General features: G+C 35.8%; 1 protein-coding gene across 10 annotated transcripts in view; it reads left to right on the top strand.

Moving 5' to 3' along the window:
• FAM184A (family with sequence similarity 184 member A) overlaps positions 1–4,840 on the top strand; it is a 122,397-nt gene extending 117,557 nt beyond the window's left edge. For 2 of the 10 annotated variants that reach the window (XM_032157868.2, XM_032157852.2), the window contains 2 exons: positions 2,327–2,529; positions 4,396–4,840. In XM_032157868.2, coding sequence (XP_032013759.1) covers positions 2,327–2,529; positions 4,396–4,477 — 285 coding nt within the window. In that variant the 3' untranslated portion in view covers positions 4,478–4,840. Of the gene's footprint in view, positions 1–2,326; positions 2,530–3,725; positions 3,821–4,395 lie in introns of all 10 variants that reach the window. The other 8 variants (XM_032157831.2, XM_032157842.2, XM_032157885.2 and 5 more) reach the window with 6 other exon arrangements.
• The last annotated feature ends 10,017 nt before the right edge of the window (positions 4,841–14,857 follow it).

Here is a 14,857-nt window from a genome sequence, read left to right as displayed (position 1 = left end):
GGCCTAACATCTTAATGGACCTTGGGTTGGACATGTATTTTGTTGCCTACCAATCATCAGAGAAGGACTTTTCTTCTCTCAGCTTTCTGACCGTTCTTTTTGGTTTGGTTTGGTTTCTTGTTTTTGTTTTGGAGATGGGGTCTCACTGTGTTGCTCAGGCTGGTCTCAAACTCTTGGGCTCAAGCGATCCTCCTGCTTCCAGCTCCCGAGTGGATGGGATTACAGGTGTATGCCACTTTGCCCAGCTTTATGACCATTCTTGATTAAAATTGAGTATGACTTATTTTGATACTTGTTACTCTCTTGGGACAAATAGAAGAGCCTTGAAATAGACATGGCCAAGTCTCATAAATCTTTGTACCCTAGCTTCCCATGGCTCCAATCATGTTTTGGGTATAGTAGGTATTCAGTAAATGTTTGTTCAGTTGCAAAATTTCATCACATTCCCGATAAGCCACCACAAATTATTCTGTAAATAAAGGAATAAAGAATAAATGATTATATATATACATATATATATTGGCTTCGTAGGAATTATGAATCTTATGGCAGAAATCAATAGTAGAATAAACAAAAGTGATAGTTCCAAAGCTGTTTTTCAAATTCAGATTTGATTAAGTTTCACGTCATGCCTAATTTTTATTAGGACTTTACCCAGAAATTTTCCTTTCCTTTCACAGCTCGTAAAACTTCTCTATTAAGAACACTGAATCTACCCTTCCTTTACAAGTTAAAGTGTTCCAAACTTTAAACTTGAATGTTTTCTAAAATAGAATGACTGTAGAGGCATGTAGCTGTATCTCAGAGTCTAAAATACTGCCTGGCAGATAGAAAGCTCTGAGTGAATAATTGGTGAATGAATAATTATAATTAGTTTTAGTTTTTTAATTCATAATTTAGGGTGAAATAAGATTTTAATTATAAAGCAAGATTATGAGGTTTGTGAAAAAAAGATATATTAAAAATACTCCATTTATTTATTTTATTGGAATTAATTTTTTTTAGCTGCAAAACGATTACTGTAGAACTTTACCAGTGTTCTTTTGATTTCTTAAAATAGAAATGTTAAGTAGGTTTAATTATGCCCTCTGGTGACTAGAATAAGAAAATGCAAAAGATATATCTTTGTAAGAACTTTCAAACTACTTTTGACTCCTAATAGTGACTTTAGTTTTCACAAATAGTTCTGAGGAAGGTATTATTATTATTATTTTCTTTTTCTGGTTATGCTAAAATAAGATTTTCATCAGAGACTCTACAAGTCACAGAATATGGCAGAGGAACATGTTTAGACAATAAGATAAATATAAATAAAAGTTCCATCTTGTATATTAATTGCATTTTTTCCCAAACTCGAGTTATTTCCCTAAAAAGCTTACAAATTTAATTAGTATACATCTAATTAGTAAAATATGAGAATATTCTAAATCTAGTAACATGTTAATTTTTATTTCTCATAGCAAGATGATGATCATTGATTCTAGAGATGTGAATAAAATACTTTGAGACTAAAAGTTAGTGAATTGCAAGCTGATAGATTTTGATAATCTGCAATGGAATTTGTCTTTTTATCTCTTAATTTTAAAGACATTAAAAAATCAGCCGATTACTGTTTTGTAACCTTTAAAGATTAAAAAATATGAGCCAATTAATGATTAAAGATTAAAAAATATAATGCCAATTAATATGGAAATTAGACTTAATTATACAGATATAACTTTCTCTCTTCAGAAAGATAGATGTCACAGTGAATTTAAAACCAGATTATTTCTCTAAGTCAGCTTTAGGTCTTTGGTAGAAATGTGCAATTTGTTTCAAACTACATTGCCAAGCATTTTCTCATTCCTTTTTTTTTTCCAGGCAAGAACTGCCTCCCTTTGACAGATGGCTAAATTTCATGGACCTCTCTTTTAAAATTATGTTTAACTTTACCCCTTCTCCTAATTTTAGCCTAAATCCATTTAACCTTCTATCTGCAAGACTTGCTCTCTCCCCCAACCCTTTTTCCCTTTTCTTCCCAAAAGGGTATTCTTTACCCCTTGGCACTCTTTTTACCTTCTCTCCCATTCCTCGTGAATGACTCCTAAATGTTTCTTCCTCATTCTTTCTGTCCTGGTATCATGTCTGTCTTTGAGGATTCCATGTAGATAAAAAATACCTCCAAGGATTCCCAGACCACAGTTTGGGTAACACTGGTTAATTAACATCTTAATTCAACATAAAGCTTCCAAAATTTTCCCATGCCAAATTTCTATCTTCTACCATTCCTATTTTCTCATTTGTCCTCATGCAGGGACTATCCTCACATGTATTATTTTTAATGCAGCAAAAGAAGAAGAATGATAAATCACCAACAAACAGGTTTGTGAGTGTTCCCAATCTAAGTGCTCTGGAATCTGGTGGAGTGGGCAATGGACATCCTAACCGCCTGGATCCCATTCCTAATTCTCCAGTCCACGATATTGAGTTCAACAGCAGCAAACCACTTCCACAGCCAGTGCCACCTAAAGGGCCCAAGACATTTTTGAGGTGAGATCCATCTCACCAATGTTTTTTTCTTTTCTTTTTTAACTTGAGAAATTTACCTTCTTACATTGCAGAAATCACTACTTTAAGAACAACCTAAGAAAAATTACTATGAAATATTTTCTTCAAAGTATATTTATCACCTCTCTAGAGAACTTCCTTTTGACTGTGTTAAAAAGATTTTTTTCTAATTTCTGGTCATCAGTCAATTTTCTAAGTACTTGAAGGAGGTGTTAATGTAATTTGTATGGTTAGAATTTTAATATTATGCACAATTACTTTATTCTTAGTATTGTCACCAATTTTTAAATTAACAATCCATCCTTATTGTAGAACTTTAAAATAATTTTTTGTTTACTAAGTGGTTTTTGTTTTTTATATATGTTTATTTTTTCCCTTTCTTTTTTTTTTTTTTTGAGACAGAGTCTCGCTCTGTCGCCCAGGCTGGAGTGCAGTGGCACAATCTCGGCTCACTGCAAGCTCCGCCTCCCGGGCTCACGCCATTCTCCTGCCTCAGCCTCTCCGAGTAGCTGGGACTACAGGCGCCCACCACCACGCCCGGCTAATTTTTTTTTGTATTTTTAGTAGAGACGGGGTTTCACCTTGGTCTCGATCTCCTGACCTCGTGATTCACCCGCCTCGGCCTCCCAAAGTGCTGGGATTACAAGCGTGAGCCACCGCGCCCGGCCTATTTTTTCCCTTTCTTGTTTACCAAGATTATTTATAAATATATATATATGCTTATTGTCAAAATAAAAACATACGTAAACTCTGGGAACTTAAATATACTTACGCAAAAACTAAATTTAGAAAAAATAAATAATTTTTAAAATTTCCATTCCAATTTTAAGTTACCTTGCAGTTGTTGATTAAATGTATTAGCAAATTTTGAATGAAATGCAAATTTCATTAGAAATTTAGCCATTAGATAAAGTCAGAAACTACTGTTGTTTTATGCTCATCTTACTATTACTGATTTTTTGCTGCTTTATGTTTTTTTTCTTATTCTTACTAAATCTTAGCAATGTCACTAGTAATAGTCTTACAAAGTAGGCAGGTTTTTTTAGGCTAAGTGATTAGTGACATAATGATTAACAAAATAAATAGCAAGAATGAAAATTAGTCAAATACACCTCTGAATTTGTCTCCTGCTAAATATTTTGTGTTGCTTATTTTCCCTTGTGCATGGGTATGTTCAGGTATCAATAAGATGCATGTGCATGAGCTCAAGGAACATGACTACTGGAGTTTCCATTACACATTGTTGCGTGCCTTGTAATTTTCCCCAAAGACGGTAGGGATTCTTTTGTTTTCTTAAGTAGCCCAAAGACTCTTTAGTTAGAATTAAGATAAGTATAAACTATATAACATCAATGATGGGGGGAAATTATATTTTTAGTGTACTCCCTTTCCTGGAGTATTTGCATAGGGAATTATGAAATGAAAATTTAATGTAAAATGCATATAGTAAAAAATACTCGTTACTTTAGTTATATTTAAGGACACATCTGTAAGATCAACTAAAAGAGAAAAGGTGCTGAAAGAGGATCATTATTTTATTCTCTCTTATTTCCCACAATTCTTACTGAATTTTTTATTCAAAGAAGGTGACATTTTTGCAGTTGTTTTTTGTGATTGTTGTGATATGGCTCCTCCTTAACTGACTTCATTTGAGCTGCTGATGCACTCTTATGCTCTCATGGAGTGGAGAACCGATTCTAGTATAGAGGGAGTAGCAAATCTTTAAAACATGACTTACAACATGGGGAACCCGTTGTGGTAATCTATGCTGATGTTTTATGTGCTTTTGCCTTCATTTTGCAAAATGACTTCATGCTGGGTTACATGTCTCTCTTTTTATGAATTCAGTCCTGCTCAGAGTGAAGCTTCTCCAGTGGCTTCTCCAGATCCCCAGCGCCAGGAGTGGTTTGCCCGGTACTTCACATTCTGAAAGAATTGTGTTGGCACAGCTCTGTATGGACTGTTACTAAGAGCATGACTTTATACAGATTGTTATGTAAATAGGCTTTCCTATGTCAAACACTGTGAATGAGAAAGTATTTGTCTCTCTCCAACTTGAAAATGCACTGTATTTCCTGTGATATTTATTGGAATCATTCTCTAAGGTACTATATTATGTGTGTAATTATAACTGTTATTTTTATTTGAGATGGAAGAGTCTTTAAACTTTGTAATTCCTGCATAATAAATTTTGTTAGAACAAACAATAATACTTTTTATTTTTTTCTAAGTTTGCTTTAATTTTTAAATATTTTTTAATTCCAGGTAAGACTTGTCAACAAGTTTTACTGCATTATAATCATGCCATATCAAATTATTTGACTTCAGTAATCATACCAGAATCGGGATAGGGAAATAGAAACTCTTGTTCCAGTACAATGCGTAATTTTAACTAAATTGTTCTCTAAATTTACAAAGCTAGAATGGAAGTGCTTGTGTAAATTGTGGACTTTCAAGTGTATAAAATACTGTTGACTTTTAGGTGTTTTTTTTTTTTTTTTTCAGTTTTGATAGTTGAGATCTGCAACTTTAGTACAGTTAGTATCTATAGTTAATACTATGTTTTATGGCCAAAAGTCACGGGTAAAGAATAAATAGTCAATTTGATTTTAATTTGTCTTAAAAGCCAGTTTGATAGTTTTCTAAATTGGTGTAATTAATAGGGAGTGAGACATAGGGGTTTGGAGCTCAGGAAAAGAAAGACTGAGCTACAGATGTTTTGGAACATGGCATGTATGAAATAGAGAAAGCCACAGGTGTGGATGAGAACAACAAGGAAGGGGGTTGAGGATAGAACTTTGGGATAAACCAACATGTCAGAAGCAGACAGGGCTTGAATGAGAATGAGAAGTAGAGTTGCAGATCCAAAGAAGCATAGTGTCCTGGAAGAAGAAAGTTTCAGAGAGACCCAGCAGCCAGCCAACAATGTTAAATGCTGTAGGTGTCAGGAAAGGGAAAAAATGAAAAGTGTCTATTGGCTTTGACAACTACAAGATGGTCTTGGCAAAAGCAGATTCAGGGTAACAGTGGCAACAAAAGCCAGATTCTAGGAAAAAGGGAAGTGGAAGTCAAGGAAGTTGAGACAGTGAGTAAAAACTTCTCTTTGAAAAAAACTTAGTAATACAGGGAAGAGGAAAGAGAAAGTAAAGTCATAGCCTGGGAAGGGTCAAGATGGGCTTTGTGTCTTTAGGAGACTTTATCATGCTTTCATGCTGGAGGAGAGAGAGAAATTAAAAGGACAGGAGGAGAAGGGGACCAACCACCCATAGAATACCTGAATCTTCTTCATAACATCCCTGACTGAGCTTTTATACTTCCAGTGACAGGAAACTCCTTTCTCTGAGGGTAGCACTGGCTGTGCCATCAAGTGTCTTAACCTCTGTGACTCAGTCTCCTGGGCTATATAATAAATATTACCTTCCATCCTACCTTCCTAGAAGATAATATGAGATAGCTTATGAAAGGTCTTAGGAAAGGTATAAATTGCTACAGATGAGAAAATAGTTGTCTTGAAAAGTAGAAGAGCAAATGTATTAGAAAACTGTAAAAGGATTGTCAGGCATAATTGAGATCACAGACTATATATTTCTGTTGAAACCCATCAGAATGATTGTGGGTTTTGACCATCTTCAGCTACTAGCAGCAAGTTTCTACGAAGGGATATTTGGACTTAACAGGATTAGGATAGTGTTGGATAACAGAAGGAGAGAGGTAAAAGGGAGCCAGGGTTTTTGCAGAGAAGTGATAATGTAAATATTATAACAGCCTAATTACTTTTATGCTAGGATTTTAGAAGTAAAAGCACAGTGAACAGATACTATTAATTGCATTACCTTAGATGTCAAATTGATTTTTACATATAGGTCAAGATGCTTAGTTCTTATCTCATTCTGTTACTCCTTCATAACCAATTATACGTAGGTGTTAAATTTCACTAACACTGTATCTTAAAATATTTACCTTTTCATCATCATAAAACATTGAGTTTCTAACTCGTGGCTTTTCTCCAAACTATGCTTTTAAATTTGGAGTGAAGAGATAGGTCCTAAGAGGTGAATAGTAAGAAATATTTTCTTTGTATATACAGTACTCTGTACTGCAGCTCAAGCAGAAAGAGGGCATCTTGCTGAGCTAAACCACAATTCATTTGTTTTGCTGTGTCTTTTGTTACGTTGTAGAGTGTTAATGTGGATTAGAGGATGGGAAAGGAAAAATGTTAAATACAACATAGTTGGAAATACTTTATTCATGTCCACAAGAACCATATACAAAAGTTTGTCAAAAAGCAATACAAATTAAATATTTGGAAAGATATCACAATCAGATTTCTTAGTTAAGTATTCGGATTCCAAAACTGTGTTAATGATAAAAGCATATGAAAACATTAGAGAGCAATGTCTGGCTTTGGGTTCAGCTAAAAATTATCCATAGGCAGTCTCTTATTTATTTTCATAAACGAAGAACATAACTCTATCTTTCTGACAAGATCAACAACATAATTTGAAATAGAGATATTCTTTGAAAATAATAAGATGCCTAATTTTTCCTTTTTTTTTTTTTTTAATTTTTGAGGCAGGGTTTCACTCTCGCCCAGGCTGGAGTGCAGTGCATGATCACAGCTCACTTGCAGCCTTAACCTCCTGGGCCCAAATAATCCTCCCACCTCAGGGCCCTGAGTAGCTCGGACTAGAGGCATATGCTACTACACTCAGCTAATTTTTGTAGAGATGAGGTTTTGCCATGTTGCCGAGGTTGGTCTCGAACTCCTGAGCTCAAGCAATACTCCTTGGCCTCCCAAAGTACTGGGATTACAGGCATATGCCACTGCATTTTCCTTTCATTTTGTCACAAATGGTCTAACATTGTCACATGACATCATTGCAATACTGCATTAAACCATATTTTGGTTTGAAGGTTACTACATATTAACCACCTCTGGTAATCCCAGGAATATTATCTCTGTAATTTTCTGAAGGTAGCAATATTTAATTTTAACAATATAATTGTGATTTGCTTTTATTAGCAGCCAAAACCTGTTTGAAATAGACTAGAGAGCACAGAAATAAACTTTCACATATGGCCAGATGACTTTCAACAAGGGTGATAAGACCATTCAATTGGGAAAAGGCAGTCTTTTCAACAAATGGTGCTGGAAAAACGATATTCACATGCAAAAGAACAAAGTTGAACCCTCGCCTTATAACATTATGTACAAAAATTCAAAATGGAACAAAGACTTGAACATAAAAGCTAAAACTATACAACTTTTAGAAGTAAACATTGGATGACATTGGATTTGGTAATGATTTTGTAGATCTGACACCAAAAGCAAGGCAACAAGCAAAAATAATTGGACTTCATGAAAATTTAAAATTTTTGTGCATCAAAGGACACTATCAACAGAGTGAAAAGACACCCTAAAAGTGGGAGAAAATATTTGCAAAGCATATAACTGACAGGGGATTAATATCCAGGATACATAAAGAATTCCTGCCTGGGTGTGGCAGCTCACACGTGTAATCCCAACACTTTAGGAGGCTGAGACCAGAGTATCGCTTGAGGACAGGAGTTGGAGACCAGCCTGGGAAACATAGAAAGGCCCCGTCTCTACAAATTTGTTTTTTAATTAGGTGGACAGTACACACTTGTCTCAACTACTAGGGAGGCTGAGGCAGGAGAATCACTTGAACCCAGGTGTCTGAGGCTGCAGTGAGCTATGATCATGTCACTGCACTCCAGCCTGGGTGACAGCGAGACCCTGTCTCTTAAAAAAAAAAAAAATTTCTAAAACTCAACAAAATTCAAAATTGGGCAAAAGAATAGATATTTCTCCAAAGAAGATACACAAATGGCCAATAAGCTCACAAAAATATGCTCAGCATCACTAGTTATGATGAAAATGTAAGTCAAAATCACAATTAGACAAGATTCTTCATTATAATTTATTAGGAGGGCTTTCATAGAAAATAAGACAAAAACAGAAAATAACAAATGTTGCTAAGGATGTGGAGAAACTGGAGCCCTCGTGGGAATGTCAAATGGCAAAAATTGCCTGTAGAAAACAGGCAGTTCTTCAAAAAACTAAATAGAATCACCATATGATCCAGCAATTCTACTTCTAGGTATATACCCAAAAGCAGGGACTCAAACAGATACTTATAAACTAATGGTACTAGCATCATTATTCACAAGAGATTAGAGGTGAAAACAACCCAAATGGCTGTCAGCAGATGAATGGAAAAACAGAATATGGTATAAATGTACATTGGAACATCATTCAGCCTTAAAAAGAAATAAAATCCTGATACATGTTACAACATGAATGAACCTTGAAAACGTTATGCTAAGTAAAATAAGCCAGACAAAAGGCCAAATGCTGTACGATTCCATTTACCTGAATAGGCAAATTCATAAAGATAGAAATAAAAATATGTGTTACCAAGGGTTGAGTTGGGAGGATAGGGGAGTTATTATTTGATGGATAGAGCATTTCTGTTTGGAATTATTTTTTTAAAGTTCTGTAGATGGATAGTAGTGGTGTTGCACAACATTATCAATGAACTTAATGCCACTGAATTGGATACTTTAAATATGATTAAAATGGGAATTTAAAGTTATATGTATTTTACCACAATTTAAAAGGGCTAAGTAATGGGGTATTAGCGACTGCATTGGATTCTGAATAAATACAATACTTAAGTTATATTATAAATTGTTATATTTACAAGTTAAGGTGAAATCTCTCCTGTTTAAGATTCATTCCCTTTGCCTTTTTCTCCATGCCATTTTCTGTATGAATGTTCTGCTATTTGGTACCTCATCATATGTTTAAGTAGCAGTATCTGAACAGAAGGTGCTTGGAATACACAGAGAACAATAACCTAAGATTACCTCAGACGCCAGGGGAGTGTCATGTACAGACCAACTTACGGGTTTTATCTTCAGTATTACCAAGGCATTTATTTTTATTTATTACTTTTTAGAGATGGGTTCTTGGCCGTGTTGCCCAGGCTGGTCTGGAACTCCTGGGCTCATGTGATCCTCCTGCCTCAGCCTCCCAAGTAGCTGGGATTACAGCCACATACCATCAGGGCTGACTCCAAGGCATTCACACTTCTTATCTCCCAGTTTTTGGGGCTCTGTGAAGGCTTTTTTCATGCCTTCACACTGAATTATACATTCCTTCCTAGGTGCACCCATAGCACGCACTTAACAGCTATTTGTTTATTCAACATATTTATTGGGTGCCAGGTATTACTTAACGTGGTTGGGATAAATTGAACAAAACACATGTATCCCTGTCCTCATGGAACTCAGACTAGATGCAGCCACCACGCCCAGGCTACAATGCCTGATTCCTACTAGGTTATTAGATTAATTGAATGAAACAGGTATGTATCTTTAACAGAAAAACTGATGCCATGTGTATGTGTCCACATGCGTGCTTGTGTATGTGATTGTAGATAGATAAATTCCTTTAAATTTTAAGTTTATTACCATTTTATATTTAATGTATATGTATATACATGTGAAAAATTCATACACTGCCTTAATCAAAAAGGTTTACAAGTGACTACATAGAAGACATTAAAAGTGTATATTCTTTATTGAAACTACCAATAGTTGTGGAAAATTAGGACTAATTGAAAGGAGAATACAAATGTGTAATTGAAGGCCAACATAACCAGGCTTCAACTTCAGTGTTTTCTCCATGCATCTTTGAGCTAGGGTGAAAGATGTATGGTTACATGACCCTTATCAGAAAAGCGGAAGGATTTTCAGGAGAAAAAGCTTTCCTAGCCTTGAGTTCTAAAAGGAATTCCTCATTTAGGACTTTTTAATAGAAGACATTTAGATGATGTCATGATTGATATTCTTAATTATTTTTATGACAAAAGCTGCGGTAAGTTTCACAAAGCTGTTTCTTGAAGTAACCTTTGATAAAAAGGGAAATTACAGCATTTAAGAATAACTCAATGTAAGAGTCTGCAAAATGTACCAGACTAGTAAGTAGTAGCTGTCTAGTGGCCTAATCTGATCCAAGGATAAAATTGAGAATAAAGAAATGAAAAGCCCCTTGGACAATCTTCCTTAAATGTCACTTCTCTTGGGCTTTTGGCTAACAGTAAGAGGTTGCAATCTGGCAAGTTATTAATGATAATACCTGTAATGCTGCTATTTTATATTTCTGGTGATAGAACCATATGGAAATAGTAGACGACATCAAATTATGAAATCAGAGATAAGCTATGTTATTGCCGCCATCTCTGACCATTTCATTTCAAGCAAAATGGAAGTTTTCCTCAGAAAGCTGCTTCTATAATAATTGAATCTATTTTAGTTCTAAAAAGCCCTCTTTGCTGTATTTCCAGAGTTCCACATCATAAATCAGAGCTGAAATAATTTTGGCTGGAACATTTTTAAGGCAGCTGTTGATATCATCTACCATGGCCAAAGAAGAGCCTAGTTATGCACCCCGAAGCATCATTGTAGAGCTGCATGACTTGCCGGTGTAAGATTTAGTTGCAAAATGTCCTTCCAGAAAACTGAAATTCAATAGCTGGGTGGCAATCTTATAAACCAATTATAGATTGTGAAAAAGTCACTGATTTTATTTTCATTTAGTAGCTTTATTGAATAACTATTATGTACCAGTTACTATTGAAAATACATTTGTAATTTATGTCAAGCCACTTTTTTCTACTAATAATTTAAAAATAGGACCACAATTTGTGCTCTAAAGAATGTTATCCACAGGAACAGAAAACCAAACACTGCATGTTCTCATTTATAATTGGGAGCTGAACAATGAGAACACATGGACACGTGCTGGGGAACAACACACACTGAGGCCTGTCGGGTGGGGGGCGTGAGGGAGAGCATCAGGAAGAAGAGCTAATAGATGCTGGGTTTAATACGTAGGTGATGGGATGATCTATGCAGCAAACCACCATGGCACACGTTTACCTATGTAACAAACCTGCACATCCTGCACATGTACCCCTGAACTTAAAAGTTGAAGGAAAAAAGTCATTCAGATTGCACTCTTTTATGTAAGGTTTCTTTTGCTTAGTATAATGCATTTGAGATTCATCCAAATTGTTGCATGTATCAGTAGTTGGTTCCTCTTTCTTGCTGAGTAGTGGTTCATTGCAGATATGCCATGATTTGTATATCCATTTCCTTGTTGATAGACATTTGAGTTGTCTCTAGTTTTTGATTCTTATGGATAAAGGTATGAACATTCATGTAAAAAAAAAGAATGTTGTCAGCAAATAGAGGAAATTCATCCTTCTATTGACTATGACAGCTAGGCACACATCAGGTCTGATATCCATCTACAAAGATCAGTCTAGCAATCAGAATCAAATTTAAAGTGTTCTAGTAATTTAAAATGTTTATAATTTACTCAATTTTAGATGTTTAATACGATGAGTTATGCAACAGGAGTTCCAGTTCCCAGTATTGAGTGGGTGGGTGGGTAGGTGTGTAGGCTCCACAAAATCACACATTTGGGGCTCCTGAGAATTAATAGGGATTTGTGCCCAGCCAGAATTAATTTAAACAAATAAGTGAAATATCTCCATAATGAAAGCCGTAAAACATTGGTGAAAGAAATTGAAGAGGGCACACACACACACAAAAGGAAAGATACTCCATTTTCATGGATGAGAAGACTAAATATTGTTAAAATATTCCTACTACCCAAAGCAACCTATGGATTCAATGCAATTCCAATCAAAATACCTATGACATTCTTCACAAAAATAGGAAAAAAATCTTAAAATGTGTATGGAACCACAAAAGACCCAGAATAGCCAAAGTTATCCTGAGAAAAATGAACATAACTGAAGGAATCACATTACCTGACTTCAAATCATGCTACAGAACTATAAGTAACCAAAACAGCATGGTACTGGCATAAAAACAGACACATAGACGAACAGAACAGAATAGAGAATGCAGAAACAAACCCATACATCTCCAGTGAACTCATTTTCAACAAAATTGCCAAGAACATACATTGGGGAAGGGACAATCTCTTCAATAAATAATAGTGCTGGGAAAATGATACACGTATTCAGAAGAGTGAGACTAGACCGCTACCTCTCACCATATACAAAAATTAAAACGGATTAAAGACTTAAATCCAAGACCTCGAACTATAAAACTACTCCAAGAAAACTCTATCTCCATTAGTTTGTGAACACCAAAAATCGGAGACAGTCTCAGTTAATTTAGAAAGTTTATTTTGGCAAGGTTAAGGACGTGCACCTGTGACGCAGCCTCAGGAGGTTCTGACGACATATGCCTAAGGTGGTCAGAGCACAGTTTGACATGAGACATCAATCAACATATGCAAGATGAACATTGTTTCAGTTTGGAAAGGTGAGACAACTCAAAGCAAAAGCAGGAAGACTCAAAGTGGGGAGGGGGCTTCCAAATTATAGGTAGATATAAGAAGCAAATGGTTGCATTCTTTTGAGTTTCTGATGAGCCTCTCTAAAGGAAGCAATCAGATATGTATTTATCTCAGTGAGCAGGGGGTGACTTTGAATAGAATGGAAAGCAGGTTGGCCCTAAGCAGTTCCCAGCTTGACTTTTCCCTTTAGCTTAGCAATTAGGGGGCCCTAAGATTTTCCTTTCACAAGTTCAATTGTTTTGATTTTTAGCTCCCACAAATATGTGAGAACATGCAGAGTTTGTCTTTCTGTGCCTGGTTTATTTCATTTAATATAATGACCTCCAGTTCCATCCATGTTGTTGCAAATGACAGCAACACATTCTTTTTTATGGCTGAAGAGTACTCCATTGTGTATATATACCCCATTTTTTTATCCATTCATCTGTTGATAGACGCTTAGGTTGCTCGTAAATCTTGGCTATTGTAAATAGTGCTGCAACAAACATGGGAGTGCAGATATCCTTGCCATATTCTGATTCCTTTTCTTTTGGGTATATAGCTAGCAGTGGGATTGCTGGATCACATTTTAAATTTTGAGGAACCTCCAAGCTGTTCTCCATAGTAGTTGTACACATTAACATTCCCACCAACAGTGTACAAGAGTTCACTTTTCACCATATCCTTACCAGTACTTATTATTGCCTGTCTTTTGGATGAAAGCCTTTTTTTTTTTTTCTTTTTGAGACAGAGTTTTGCTCTTGTCATCCAGGCTGAAGTGCCATGGCATGATCTTGGTTCACTGTAACCTCTGCCTCCTGGGTTCAAGTGATTCTCCTGCCTCAGCCTCCCGAGTAGCTGGGACTACAAGCACGCATCACTATACCTGGCTAATTTTTTTTGTATTTTTAGTAGAGACTTAGTAGAGATAGGGTTTCACCATGTTGGCCAGGCTGGTCTTGAACTCCTGACTTCAGGTGATCCATTGCCTCGGCCTCCTAAAGTGTTGGGATTACAGGCGTGAGCCACCACGCCCAGCTGATAAAAGCCATTTTAACTGGGGTGAGATGATATCTCATTGTTTGATTTGCGTTTCTCTAACGATCAGTGACGTTCAGCACCTTTTCATATGCCTGTTTGCCATTTGTCTATTCAGATCCTTTGCCCATCTTCTAATTGAATTATGAGATTTTTTTCCCCATTGAGTTTTTTTGGGCTTCTTATTTATTCTGGTTATTAATCTCTGATAGATGAATAGTATGCAAACATTTTTTCTTATTCTGTGGGTTGGATCTTCACTTTATTGTTGATTATTTACTTTGCTGTGCATAAGTCTTTATTTTGATGTAATCCTATTCGTCCAATTTTGCTTTGATCACCTCTGCTTGTGGAGTATTACTCAAAAAACCTTTGCCCACTCCAATGTCCTACAGGGTTTCTTCAATGTTTTCTTGGAGTAGTTTTATAGTTCAAGGTCTCAGATTTAAGTCTTTAATCCATTTTGATTTAACTTTTGTATATGGTGAGAGGTAGTTGTCTAGTCTCATTCTTCTGAATATGTATATCATTTTTCCAGCACTACTATTTATTGAAGAGATTGTCCTTTCCCCAATGTATGTTCTTGGCAATTTTGTTGAAAATGAGTTCACTGGAGATGTATGGGTTTGTTTCTGCATGCTCTATTGTGGTCTACTGGTCTATGTGTCTGTTTTTAGGCCAATACCATGCTGTTTTGGTTACTTATAGCTCTGTAGTATGATTTGAAGTCAGGCAATGTGATTCCTCCAATTATGTTCTTTTTTCTTTTTTTTTTTTGTTTTTTTGAGACGGAGTCTCACACTGTTGCCCAGGTGGAGTGTAGTGGCGCAATCTTGGCTCACTGCAAGCTCCGCCTCCCAGGTTCACACC

This window comes from Hylobates moloch, unplaced genomic scaffold (assembly GCF_009828535.3).
Source record: "Hylobates moloch isolate HMO894 unplaced genomic scaffold, HMol_V3 SCAFFOLD_2, whole genome shotgun sequence".
Classification (NCBI taxonomy): Eukaryota; Metazoa; Chordata; class Mammalia; order Primates; family Hylobatidae; genus Hylobates; species Hylobates moloch.
This window is presented reverse-complemented; position numbering and strand designations above follow the sequence as displayed.